Below are 14,266 nucleotides of genomic sequence, written 5' to 3'. Positions count from 1 at the left end.
GCAGCTTTTCCTGCTCATGTGTTCTCCAGTTTTATTGCTGTTTACTCTGTGGTAGACAGTGTGGTGTATATGCAAATGAATGACTTTAGGGCATAGAAAATCCTGGATCTTCCACTCTTTATGGACTATGTGACTTTGGGGAAGTTATTTAACCAGCCGCTTTGATCATCAGCTTCCACATTTGCAAAATGAAGATGGCAGTATGTATCTCAGACGTTCATGAGGATAAAAATTTGGCATTTTAAAGCTGAGCACACTACCCTACAAACAGTAGGCACTGAATAATTTAGAGGAGGAGGAGGACATTTCCATTCTTAATTATAATTTATTAATAGTGAGGGACTTATTTAAAAAAATAGGTAATAATTATTTCAAAGACGTACTTTTAAACTTCCCTGTAAGATTCAAATTTCAGTTATCTTGGTCATATTCATTTGAATTACCCTTCTTCCATTTCAGTCATTTATATAAGAACATTGCATTCATACATCGTTGAACACAAGTTAAACTTACGACCTTGCCTCTTTATCAGCATAAGTCGGTAATATTTTAGAGATACGAAATATGGAATTATCTCACCGTCTTCTGTCTAATGTGTAGACAGTCTCGGCACCTCCCAGAAGCTGGAGCTACAGCGGGAGAAATGGGAGAGAAACAACTTGCCAAGCCGAAGCCTCTCCAGGCGGTCCATCAGCAAAGAGAGGTGGGTGGAGACGCTGGTGGTGGCTGACACGAAGATGGTCGAATACCATGGGGGCGAGAATGTGGAGTCCTATATCCTCACCATCATGAACATGGTATGTTGGACTGCATGGGGGGAGGGGCGGCTGGCGAATAGATGTCATTAGGAATCCTCCACCCTCCAAAAACAAGAGCGGCTTTTTTTTTTTTTTTTTTGTCCTTTTAATGTAGAGATATGAATCTGTTCCCTGCCTAAGTGATTCAAGATGGAGATTAAGGACATATCAGTCTTTCTCTTCAAAATGCATATCCTAGGAAAATTCGTTATTTATCACTTAGAGTTTCTGCTAGGTATTCATGACTCAATCCTTTTAGTATGACTTTATCTCACCGATTTCTGTTAGTAAACTGAGGCAAAGCGCTAGAACAGGATTTCCTCAAGGTAATTAGAGCCGGAATTGGAGTGAAGTTAGTGAACCCTAATTTCAAGCTTTCCTTTCACATTCATGATGTTTTCTGCCTCCCCAGACAGAGGGTCAAGTTGAGGAAAGATATTTGCCTGAGTCACTGATAATAAAGAGGATCCTGGGTCAGGGAAAGGGTTAAAGAGAAGAAAGTCACCGATCCCTCAAGCTGGGAATCAGTCACCTTGGAAAGGCTGCTTTGAAATATCTTACTGTGGATCAGGCCAGGGGCGTATTATGGGCGTGTCTCACTCTTCTTTGCACCCCACCAACACGTCCTCACCATGAGATGACATTCATCTGAAGTGCATCACGATGCCCTTTTCCCCACCTCAGGCATTTATCTGGGCTAATGGTTCTCCATTTATGACTCTAGGTCACAGGGCTGTTCCACAGCCCAAGCATTGGCAATGCCATTCACATTGTCGTGGTGCGGCTCATTCTACTTGAAGAAGAAGAGGTAAGGAAAGTCCCCCTCCACCCGTCTGACTCCTGTCTTCACACTCCCTCCCTCCTTTGTTGAGAAGAGCTCTTGATGAACAAGAAAGAAGGCACCAGAATGATGATTAGAAGCCCCTTGGGAAGGAAAATATTTCTGTATTATTTTCTCAGGAATTCAGTGATGCCAAGTGAGAGACGGAGAACATTTCTGGGATATATGTATTGGAATCACCTGACGGTCACTGTGTCTAGTGACACACAAACCAGATTTGCAGCAGCGCCTAAGAATGTCCCCACAGTGGAAATAGACTGAGTCCTTATATGGTTGAGTGATTCAGTAAGAGTTAAGAGGGACGGGGAAATGTTGGACTTTTATTTACCTCTTGCATATTAATGCACATCTCTTAGATTTGGGCCCTGTTTTCTATCTGCACTTTTACCCTTGGGGATTTCATCTCTTCTTGGAGACTTATATTCATCTCCATGCTGGGACTCTCGATTCATACCTCAAGCTTAAGTCTCTCACTTGAACTCTAGACTCATATCTAATTGCTTACTTGACATCTCAACCTGGATGTGTCATTATCCACTCAAACGTGGAAACTTAATAAGTCCAGAATGGAATTCTTGATTACTCTCTGCCCAAATCATCTCAGTTCTGCCTCCTCCCCATCCCGCAACCCTCTATCTTATCCAACTCAGCAAACGATGCCACTGTGTGCTGTGGCATAAACCCTGGGATCATTCTTGACTCCTCCTTTTCACATCTTCCACAGCGAACAACAAGGCCCACAGTGTTCCTACTTCCAAATACATCTCAAAACCACTCACTGTTCAACACCTCTAGTCATGTCATTGGTTTAGGTTTTACCACATCTTGTCTGGACTACTGCAGTGAACACCCTAATGGTCTTCCTTTTTTCAGCCTTGCCCCATAATCCATTCCCTACATAGCAGTTAGAATGATGAGTTAAAATACAAATTGAGTTGCTTCACTGTAGAAAACTATTTAATGGCTTTCTATTGTTTTTGGAACAAAATCAAAACTTCTTACTATGTCCTGTAGAGACTTTCATAATATTTCCTGTCTGTCTTTATGTCACTCCCTGTGCCTTGCTTCCGACCCTCACACTTACTGAACTTTAGGTAGGTTCTGGAACACACAAGGCAGCCTTCAGTCTCGTGGCCCGTGCACGTGAGATTCCCAGTGCCTGGAACACCCCCTCCCTGGCTGTGCTCCTGGCTGGCACCTTCTCACCGCTCAGGCTTCTGTTTAAATTCTGCTCTTCAGAGAGGTCTCAATGACCAGCCTACTCAAAGTTGGCCCCACTTACCATTCTCCATCACAGAATATAGTTTACTACCTTTATGGATACCATTCTCATAATTCATTAATATTCTGTGTATATGTTTGCTCCTTTCTCACTTATCTCAGCCACCATCAGAATGTGAATTCCATGAGGTCAAAAACTTTCTTTATTCTTGGCTGTATCCCCAGCACCTAACACAGTGCCTGGGACATGAATGAATGATGAATGAATAAGTGAACGATGTGAAATTTAATGAATGAATGAACCAGCCAACCTGAGGAGATACATTTGCAATCTATAAAAATTTAACCAGCAGTTGAAATATAAGAAAAAGGGCATAGTTCAGATCGCCATCAAGAGATCCAAGGTCAGAATGCCCAAGGCAGGGTTTATTGTTTTCTGGGCAAGAGAAGCCTCCACAATCAGAAGATTTTAAAATAATCATCTCCAGAGCCTAGATACATTTTTCTTCTTCTCTTTCCTACCACCCCCACTTCCCATAGTCACTCTGTCTTGAGTGCCCTGAGAGTATGTCTTTGCTCTGGGCGTCTTAGAATACTGATGGGTATATTATTTCCTTCCTGTGAACCTTTTGTTAAGAAAATGTATCCCAAACTTCTTTAAAAACCAGGCACAACCAAAACTACATAACTTTCCAATGTCTAACATGATGGATCTGACTCTATGAGAATGTAACTCTGATTATTATTTACTATTGATTAGGGCCTAGACACGGTAAAGTTAGATGTTAACGTGCAGAGAACTGATAGGGTATAAGTGGTTTTTGTCCAGTAGAGATGAAAATGATTTATGTCCAACAGAGGGATAATTCTGAAAGCTGTGGTTTTGTTGGTCTGTGGAACGTGAACTAGTTTTGTGTCTAGTTTAGCGATCTTACTCCAGCATTCTTCTTTTTCACTGACTACAGTTGCATCAGTTTGTGTATCTGCCTTTAAACCAGCTTTGCCATCTTGCCTGTCTCCTCATTAATGAGTTCAATACATCCTTAAGATGCGCTCTCTATATGTTTGTATGAGAATTATGTTTTTAACTTTTGACAATTATACTTTGATACCTTAGAGGACATATTTTCACTAGTGTATAATGACCTAGCACATATGCATGCTTAGCTGCAGAATGTATGGAAATTTAGGGGTTTTAGGCCAGGAAGAAAAAAAAAAAAAGGAAAGTTCTTCTGAGCGCGAGAAGGAAATACCTTTACCTTCTACAATCCCACCAGTAGCACTAGGAGGACCTCACAGTGAGGCTTGCATGTAGCTGGCCGTTTAGAACTCCACAATTCTTCATTCCCAGGAAACAAAATCTCCCACCAAAGTTTTGCTGTAGTGACATCTTTGGGGAGAATTTGATTGGCATGACTCCCTGACCCTATCACAATTACATTGTGTTTTTTTTTTTTTCCTTCCCATCCTCATTTGCAAATACAAAGAGATACAATTGATTTGCTGCAAAAAAAGCCATGGCTTCCTTTCTCCCAGTTTCCAAATGTCTTTCTCATTCAAGCTTTTATAGAACTTGCAAGTGGTGCAAGGTTCATAAGTTAACAACAGAATTGCTGGGTCATTGGAGTGTTGCAATTCACAGTTCTCATTTCCCTGGTTCCTTGATAAGGGCTCAAGCTGTTCTTCATACCTTTTGAGTAATCAGCAGACCCAACAACAAACAGCAATGATTCCAGCCCTTAACGGACATCAGGGTAAAAGCCACAGACGGAAAGTACACTGCGAGGTATTGGGACGTGACTACTCCTTTGAGCGACGAGACCTAAGTTCTAGTCCTGATTTTTTGATCCAGGAGGAAGCTCCGAGAAAGTCACATCGTTGCTGCACGTACCATGTTTCCTCATCTGTAAATGAGAAGAGAGTTGTGGTGCATCAGCTGTATGTCAAACGCTATGCCAGCCACTGAAGGTACAAATGCGAACATAGGTCCCATTTTGTGATTCTGAGGAGCTTAGAGTCTACTGCACCAAAGCACAAAAAAGAGAATTTCAAACTGAGATTATCATGAGTATTAAAAAAAATGAAAAAGTACCTGGGATAGAGAAGGATCCTTGGCTATCTAAGCTGGATTTTAGAGGATGAGAAGGAATTATCCAGCGAGGAAGGACATTCCCGGTAGAGGCACCTCCGCTGGCAGTAGCTTTAGTGCTTCAACTAGCACCTTACGTACAAGGTGCTATGAACACGTCACTGATACTGAACTACAGAATGGGAGGCTGAGAAACCTTGTCGTGAAAAAAAATAAAACAATTTAATCATGCTGGAGGCAAGAGGGAACATAGCCAGTCAGATACCTCCACTCTCAGCTGGTCTTGTTCCAGTGTTTCCTCCCACTGTACGTGATATCATCATCCTTCCAGTTGTAGAAGCCGGAGACCTGGAAGGCATCCATGACACATCCTTCTCGCAGTCCCTCACGTCCAGTCCATCATCAGGTATTGCCAGTTTTGTCTGACCATCTCCATATCCATCACTTAATTCAAGGTACAGTTACCTCTTTCCTGGGCTACAGCTGTATGTACTTTCCAGTCTACTTGGAGTCCTTGCAATCTTGCTTTCTCATTGCAGCCAGGATGATCTCAGACTGGTAATCCGATAATGTCCACCCATCTGACATCCCTTCTCCAGCCCATACCCCTATCTTAAAGTAGTCCCATGGTTTTCTGATTCCCTCTCTCATTTCTTCATGCCCATCTGCCCTTTGTTCTTAAGATTGAGCAGTAGTCTTCTACTCACCATGATTTCTCTTGCCCCTGATTTTGTTGTAGCCTGGGCCATCTTCCTTTTTGTCTTAATTTAGTTAGCACCATGGTCAGAACTCAGCTCAAGTGTCACTTCACTGGGAAACCTTTCCTGACTCCCATGCCCAGTTATATTCTATTATACAGTGGTCCTCAACCTTTTTGGCATCAGGGACTGGTGCTTCTATGAGAAGCTAATACCTGATGATCTGAGGTGGAGCTGAGGTGCTGGGGAGCAGCTTCAAATATACTCACTAGCCCGCCACTCACCTTCTGCAGGCTACCTGTCTGCAGCCCTGGGATTGGGGACCGCTGCTGCGCTCCTACATAACACCATGCATGTCTCCTTTATAACACATATTACAGTTGTAATTTTATATCTCTTCGATTGATGCACTTTTCTCCATTAGTATTAAGACATGCGGGCAGAGGCTAGGTTGGATGTTACTCATCATCTAGCCCTACTGGTACATAATAAATACAGAAAAGAACGAATGAGTGAGGCTAGAAGTCAGTGGATGAAGATGAGGGTCAACAGTGGCCAAGTCATGGCAGACCTCATGGCCATTTAAAGGGATTTGGATCTAATCCAATGAGAGCCTCTGGAAGATTCCTAACCGATAGATGAAATGGAGAGAAAAGCATTAGAGGCATGTCTCTGGAGCTCTGGAGAAAGTGACATGAGGTGAAGAATACTGAGACAGGGCCTCTGAGATAGGTCTCTTCCATCAGCGACTTTCTTCGACTCTAATCTTTCTTATTCTGATCAAATCTGACTGCTAACACCATTTTGGACTTCATTTTCTATGGTAAGTTCAAGAGACTTTGTGGTTAATCAATCTCTCTCTCTCTCTCTCTCTCTCTCTCTCTCTCTCTCTCTCTCTCTGTCACTTACTGCCATGTAAAAACCACTGTGGATTTTCATCACATTTTGAGAATAAATGAGAGTAGTCTGACGTGATACTCACTTTGGAGCATCCTGGAGGTTTTCTCAAAAACTTAGGTAGTCATGTTTCAGACTAGTGGAGACTGAAGTTGACAAAGCCACGAGCTGGAAAAGCATGTCAAGCATGCTCTGATTTCTTGGCCCATGTTTAGACATCACGGGCCAAGAAATCAGAGTGGCTTCAGATACGAACCACCTTACTGTCATTCCTGTCTTGCCCCCATCTCTCCCTGAGTCAAGCTCTCGTTTTCATCTTATGACCCTAATCCTATCTTTCAGAGATTTCTCTCTCAAGGACTTGGACATAGACTTGGCCTCTAGCCCTTTCTCCTTTAGACCAATTCATTCACTGGCCTCCCTGCTCCCCTTGTGGGTCAGGAGTAAGGTCTAGACTCTTCCCTTCAGCTCTTGCCTCTTCAACTCTTGTAAGCAACTGACATCATGGAAAGTAGAAGATTTATAGTTAGTCCCACCACTTTCTAGCTGTATAACCTCGGTAGGTTACTTGTCTGTGCCTCCATATCTCCATTTTGTAAAATGGGGATAACAATATCTACTTTATAGAGTTGCCATGAGAATCAAACTTGTTAATCCATGTAATAGCATAGTATCTGGCTTGTAGAAAACACTCAATAAATTTACTTGTTAGTATCATTCTTGTTATTCTCATCATCCTCATCCTCATCCTCATCCTCATCATCATCATCATTTAGATCCACAACAACCCTGTAAACTTGTTACTATTATGCTCATTTCATGGATGAGGAAACTGTGCCAAAGTTCTTGAAGGAAAATAAAAGGCCAAAAGGATGAGGTTAGGATCATAAGAGATTGAGGACTTCTTTTGAAAACAGGATAGAGACAAAACTGGGATGCGTGTGAGTTGGGATAAAGTCAGATAGGCCCAGTTCACTGTGCCATCCAGAGGTGGGGTCTGAGGGTGTCATGCTGGAAGGAACAGCAGTAGGGCTGACAGTCAAGTAGGAGATGACCGTTTTCACAGAGAATTTCCCTTTTGGTCTTGGAATGATTTAGTGTTGGGTTCACTTCTGTGGGACTCTGGAGTTAGAAATGTGTTAAACTTTGAAGATTTGGGTAGGCGAATGATTTCTCCTGCCCCCAAGGTGGTTTGTGGGTCCATAATAACCTATACAATAGTTGCTCTTTTAAGATAAATATTAAAAATATTGGCGCGTCACTTTTTTTTTTTTAATCAAGTTATCTTTCCCTCTGATAGTCAGGTGAGTTATTTGGTAAACACATGGGAAGTTCTCAGATTAAACTTTGTGCTGCTTTTCTCTTTTCTGTCCATTCTCTTTCTTCCAAGAACTCAAGCTCGGCTAGCAAAGCATGGTCCAACTGCACATTAAATCAAAAGCCACTACCAGGAATTCTCAAAGAAATCAATACCAGATTTTTTTTTCATTATAGAGAGAACTTAAAAGGAGACAAAACAACTTGTAATAAAAGCCATGTTCTTGCAAAATCTTTTTCTATCTCTCATTCCCGCCTATTTCTCTGAGATATTGTTGATTTCCTCTAGGTCATCTGCCTGTCCTATAAGGTCACCTATTCAAATGAATAGGAAAGGGAAAGTGGTAAGTAAATTGGACTTGCTTGGAAAAATGAGATGAGAAAAAAGTGATGAAAGGACAAAACAAGAAATTTATTTTTCTTTACAAAGTCAAGAGGAAAAAAAAATAGTGTGGATAGGGGCTTGTTTTGACAATCTCCAATAATTATGAGGGAGCGTTATGGAAATTGTTTGGCACAGGCCTCGCCATGGTCAGTGTGAGCCAGCACAGTCTCTCGAAGTTCTTTTCGTCTTGTGTGTGCTTAGGGCTCCGTGGTAGGGAGGCCTAGCTAATTACTCTTTCCAAGGCTCCTATGATCGAATGCATTCAAGAAGCTGAATGAGTGTTTCTTGGGCTTACCTCCTATGAGATTTGGAGATTAAGAGACTGAGGAGGCTGAAAAAAATCATGCTCAATTCGAACCTCCTGGAAGAGTCATGACATTTAGTAGGAAAACAGTAAAGTCTCCTGAAGACCCCGTCAGTGAACTTGTGCTAATGCCACATATTGTAGAGGAAAATTCTACACAGGGGCAGGGAACCCAGCTGCAAGTGATTAGCAACTCAGCTGTTTGTGCACTTGCTTTGTTTATAAGAGGAACCGACAAAAGCAATAAAGAGAAAAGCAAGCAAGATTTTGAGGTTAGATTTTGGACACTAATGTTTCTTTTTCTCTTCAATGACTGTACCACAGGTTATTCCAGAATTGCTCTTGTAAGAATGTTGAAGTGTAAGAAGAATCCCTTCTGTTGACATTTATTTATTTTTCAGTGTCTTTGCCTTCTTTACTTCCTCCCCAGTAATTCAGCTGCTAGAAAAATCTTAACAACCATGCAGACCCCACTCGTATTTAGATGGTCAGACCTCGGCATAGTTCTCACTACTTTCTGCTTGATCACCTGTTCTCCAGGCTCTTTCTCATCCCTGTCAGGAAATATGAAGGGTCTTAGATATTACTCTCCTTATAAGCTAATAAGTTATCCTGCTACACTTGCATGGATGTGTTGTTGGTTGAGGATGTGAGACTCTTGGATCAGAGACAGTGGATGGTATTACTCAAAGAGCAACATGTGGCATGAGCCTCATGTTTGCATCTGTCCCTCTTGTTCCGTAAGTCCCACGTGGGTGATGCAGGCAGCCCAGGTGGGTGCTGTGCACACAGTGGGTTTTATCACAACTGAGGAGCCCAAGATAAGAAAACCCAAACCCTTTCATGAGAGTTGTAAGCAAACTTGTCCAACTTTTGCCCCCAAAGGAGCCGTTGTTATCTTTCTTATTCTAGATAGCAAATAAATCTACCCTCTTCCCTGGAGGGAGATTATCTTTTAAGGTTGTTTGTTATGCAACATCCTTGAAAAAATACAAAAGCTATCAATGCCTTTGCTCAGATGATATGAAGACACATGAGAGACCCATGTCGAATCGCCTCCTAACAGTTCTTGTTACAGGCACCAGAATTATTATTACAGACTTTTCTGCTTTATCGTCAAGCTTCTACTCTTCCCTAATCACCAGAAGATCTTGCCTTTTTACTGACTCACCGCAAAACCTCTCACTCGCATAATCTTCACTTTTGTCTGGGTCAGTAGATACATTCTTCACCTTGTCTCCATTCCTTGATGGGGTGGTGTGAGTCGTCAATTTTGTCAGGATACCTGCTGTGTACCAGGCTATGTGCAGTGCCTGAGATAAGGAGAGAAATAAACCTCAGTCCTTGTTCTGGAGAAGATAAGGAGGAAGATAGGCACACAATTTGATCATTTTCTAATTTAGACTGGGGGCAAAGAAGGCTTCTTGAAAATGCCCAAATCAAATCTTAAAGAATGAATGTTGAATACGTTAGAGGCAAGAAGAGATAAGAAAAAGACATTCTGGGTAGAAAGAGCAGCTTGAAGAAAGCAAGGTAAAAAAATAGCATAGTGTATGGAAATTTGTGGTCGGGGGAGTGGTACTATAAGCAGTTTGAATGTTGCTAAAGCACAAACTATGAGTTGCAAATGAAGGAGAGCTTTCTGGAAGCTAGACTTTGAAGGCTTTGAGCCATGGGTCATGATATGGGCAGACTTTGGTTTCGACTAGATTGACCTGGCAACAGCAAAGAGAGCAACGAAGAAGGAAAGAGAACGAGAGATGCTACAAGCATAAAATGCTGTGGGTTTGAGCTAGGGCAGTTGAGAGTAAAGATGAAGAAGAGATAAAATTAGCAGCATATGGTGACAGATTGGGATGCAGAATATAGGGGGAGAGGAGGCCAATAGAGTGATGCTGGTGATTCTAGATTGGGTACCTGGGTTGAGGGTGGTTCCTGTAACTAAGTCAGAGGATACAGGAAGAACAGCAGGTTAACGTGGGGAAAAAGGATTTCAGGGATGTTGAATTGGGGGTACCTGTGATGCCATTCAGAAGGAGGTGTCCACCAGAAGATTGGGATGCCTGAGTTTGAATACTAGGAGAGGTTGGGAATGAGATATAGATTTGGGAGTCAACAGCATATAGGTTATTTCTCCAAATAGGACTGATTGAAAACGAACTAAACAATGAGCCAGAGAAGGATAGAAGAAGAGCTTGTGGAAGGGACTGAGAAGTGGTCAGAGAGTAAGCGGAGGACAGAGAGTTGGGGATCTTGGAAGTAGAGGGTCTCTGCATGTGTTTTTCCCCTCACTGGGGGTGGGATTGCAAGGTGGGGGAGTAGAATTAAGCTATAATCATGCATTGGTGAATTGCTCAATCTTCCAGTTATTCAAAGCAAAACAAAAAAAAAGTTTAGCAAAGTCTTCAATAGTTTGTAAACCACTAGTCCTGGACTAGTCGCTGCACACCTGAGAGCTAAGCCCTGCTCTGCCAAGACCTGCTGTGTGGCTTGGTTAAGGTCCACTCCTCTCCGTCCTGGATTTCCTCACTGTTTAAACGAGAGGACTGGGTGTGTAGTTCCTAAGGGCCTTCGGGGAAATGGGCTCTTCCTAATGGTGGGAAAGCTGGAGGCAGAGTTCATGCTGCAACATCTGGAAAATGACTATTTTTCTCTTGATGATGGTTATGTGTCCTTGCTGACACTGAATTTGGTTCAGCAATGAGGGAGAGTGGATGCTTCCCGTTTATACATGCCTTCTGCCTACCGACCTTTTCCCTGGAAACCACTAATCTCTGTAATTTTGTCGTTTCGAGAATGTTATATAAATGGAATCATACAGCTTACAACCTCTTGAGACTGGATTTTTTTCGTTCAACGGAATTCCCTTGAGATCCATCCAAATTGTGTCCTAATTGTTATCAGACAACCAGTGACCCTATCAGGTTCTAATGATCCTAACTCTCTGCCATTGGTTTGATACATGTCAAACCAAGATGGAAACCAAGGAAATATGCAGTGCAACCCCAGTCTTGCGGGATACCTTATGAAAGGAAGAAGCTTTTTTTTTTAAAAAAAAAACATCGATTTTGCATTAGGAATAAAAATGCCTCTTTGGAATTGTATTGGCTCAGGATCAGAGAGCCACTGGAAGTAGAACTTCAAACAGCTGCTGGCCTTTGCTACTATATATTTAATTTTTCTTCAAGGGCTATTTGTCCCAGTGGTCATTTTTATCCTGTAGTTCTTTTCAGGTTCTTTTAGTGGAAGTCATGAGAGTAATAGTATTTAGAGCAGGGGTTAGCCTGGAGGACTAAGTCGGCCTCTGCCAAATTCCCCCAGATGTCTGCAACACCTGCCCAGGGCTCATCAACTTGGCTGCTTCTGGGGACTAATGTGATGAGCCCTGACCACAGTAAACTCACGCACACCAATCTCTTCCTCTTCTGTCTCCAGCAAGGATTGAAAATAGTTCACCATGCAGAGAAGACACTGTCCAGCTTCTGTAAGTGGCAGAAGAGCATCAATCCCAAGAGTGACCTCAACCCTGCCCATCATGATGTGGCCGTCCTTCTCACCAGGTACCCCAGAGACTATGGGGAAGCCAGGGGCTGCAAGGCAGGGAGGGCTGGCAGGTGGAAGGGTTGCCAGGTATTCAAACTCATGGATATCTACTCCATGCTGCTCTTGGTCATTTTAAAAGGTAGTTTCTACAATCTGGACAATTCCTGACCTCCATACCAGTAAAGGGCCAGTTAGCAAACTTGGGGCAAAAGTTTGCCCCAATAAACTGCATCTGCTGACGAAATGCAGGCCTCTTTCCTATCCCAGTGATGATGTCATCTCTAAGGCCGGCTTCTCCACGCAGCTTTATAAACAGGAAGCATGTTTGCAGATCCTCATTAAAGACTCTGGATACTTTTAACCATGGGATTTCTGACCCTTTATTTTATTTTATTTTTTAAATTTCCTCCAGTTTAGAAACATGCAATCATTTCTACAGATATCAGTCCTCCTTGTAACCCATCTCTGACTGATGCTGAGGACAGAATACGGGGAGCAGGTCCTCCCCTGAGCAGGCAGAGTGGTGTGCTTACACCTGTCTTACTTCTTTTACCCTCATGAAGATACCGTTTTGTTCTAACCACAGAAAAACCTCATGGTGCTGATAAGAATCATCTAAACTCCTAGGACTCAGCTGTGAAAAGCTAGCGAACTTATCTGAAACCCAGGCTCTTGCAAGGCTATGTTTGCTCACTGATTCTATAAATATTTATTGAGCACCTACTGCATACCAGACACTGTTTAAATCTAAGCAAATGAAGGTCTTACATTCATGGGGAAAAGTAAATTCTCATGGGCACTCCCGTGACGATTCAGGGACATCCAGAAACCCAGGGATGTACAACAGAAGAGGCCCCTTGGCCTGGCCCTTCGGCCACAGAGAACCTCACACACTGGAAGGCCCTGGGTGTGTCCATTGTCCCTGCAGAGGACAGCTGCCCCCGAACATGTTGGCCTGTCATCTCTCCCTTGGACAGGATTGTCCCGTGCATAGATGCTTATAAGGGATGATAATCAGCCCATATCCAAGCCACATATCTGCCTTAATGACCAAAATCTTCAACCATGAGCATCACTTTTTTGAGTGAAAGTATCAAAACTTTGGTTGAATGCAGACATGTTCCAAAAGAAGTCCGTGGCATAAACCTGCTACCTTAGATTCATTAGGACCTATGGCACCTTGGGTTGATCGGTGGTTCCCCTGGGAAATAGGTTAGTACGTCTATGGAAGGTAAGCCCGGGAGCTCTGGGGGGGCCCACAGGCAGCCAGCAGGCAGCCAGGGAACACTGTGGGCCCGAGCAGAACCCAGGAGAAGACTGGAGTCCAGGCAGGACATTTCTACAGGCAAGAACCCTGGGTTCCAGGACCAGCATTGGCCTCCTGGAAGCTGTGACTCGGCTCTGTCTCTTTTCTATCCCTGAAAGCAGAAAGAGTTCTTTCATTCTCGTATGAAGAAATGAATGAGCTCATGATAGCTGGCATTTGTGCAGTGTTTGACATGGGCTAAGCACTGTGCTGCATCTGCTAAAACAATCATCATTCCATTTAATCCCACAGGAACACGGGTAGTTGACTACTATCAATCATCCCTATTTTACAGATGGGGAACCTGAGGCTTGGTTATGTCACTTGCCTCAAATCTCACTGCCATTACCAGGTAACGGTGGGACTTAAATCCAGGTGGTTTGACCCCAGTAGCCATGCTCTTAACTATTACCCAATAAGAGTAGAAGGGATTCACTCTCCTTTTTTTCTTGTTATGATTTTTTTCTTCCTAGAACATGGGTCTGGTTTCACTGTATGATGAACCTCACCAGCTCCTAGACAGTGGAGAGTATTGTAATTTCTGAAGCAGGATTTCTCAGCCTGAGCCCACTGACATTTTAGATGGGATAATTCTTTGTTGTGAGGGGCTGCCCTGTACATCATAGTATATTTAACAGCATCTCTGGCCTCTATCCATGAGATGCCAGTAGCACCTTCCTGTAAGTCATGACAACCAAAACTGTCTCCAGACATTACCAGATGTCCCCTAAAAGTGGGTGGAGAGTAAAACCACGCCCTGTTGAGAACCTCTGGTCTGAAGAAATAGGTAAGATCAGGAAGGGAGGGAGGTGTAAGACTGAGCTGGTCTCTGAGGACCGTGCTGAGATTCACTTTAACAGAGTTCTCT

At 42.9% G+C, this 14,266-nt stretch overlaps 1 protein-coding gene across 1 annotated transcript in view; it reads left to right on the top strand.

The window, feature by feature from the left end:
- Nucleotides 1-14,266, top strand: part of ADAMTS12 (ADAM metallopeptidase with thrombospondin type 1 motif 12) — a 272,991-nt gene that overhangs the window by 140,250 nt on the left and 118,475 nt on the right. Inside the window, exons 4-6 of the mRNA XM_023528495.1 lie at nucleotides 601-797; nucleotides 1,522-1,605; nucleotides 11,985-12,109. Of these exons, the coding sequence (XP_023384263.1) occupies nucleotides 601-797; nucleotides 1,522-1,605; nucleotides 11,985-12,109 (406 nt within the window). The remainder of the gene's footprint in view (nucleotides 1-600; nucleotides 798-1,521; nucleotides 1,606-11,984; nucleotides 12,110-14,266) is intronic.

The sequence above is a fragment of the Pteropus vampyrus genome, unplaced genomic scaffold (assembly GCF_000151845.1).
Source record: "Pteropus vampyrus isolate Shadow unplaced genomic scaffold, Pvam_2.0 Scaffold27, whole genome shotgun sequence".
In the NCBI taxonomy this organism is placed as follows: Eukaryota; Metazoa; Chordata; class Mammalia; order Chiroptera; family Pteropodidae; genus Pteropus; species Pteropus vampyrus.
Note: the sequence above shows the minus strand (reverse complement) of the source record. Positions and strands in the feature narration are given on the sequence as shown.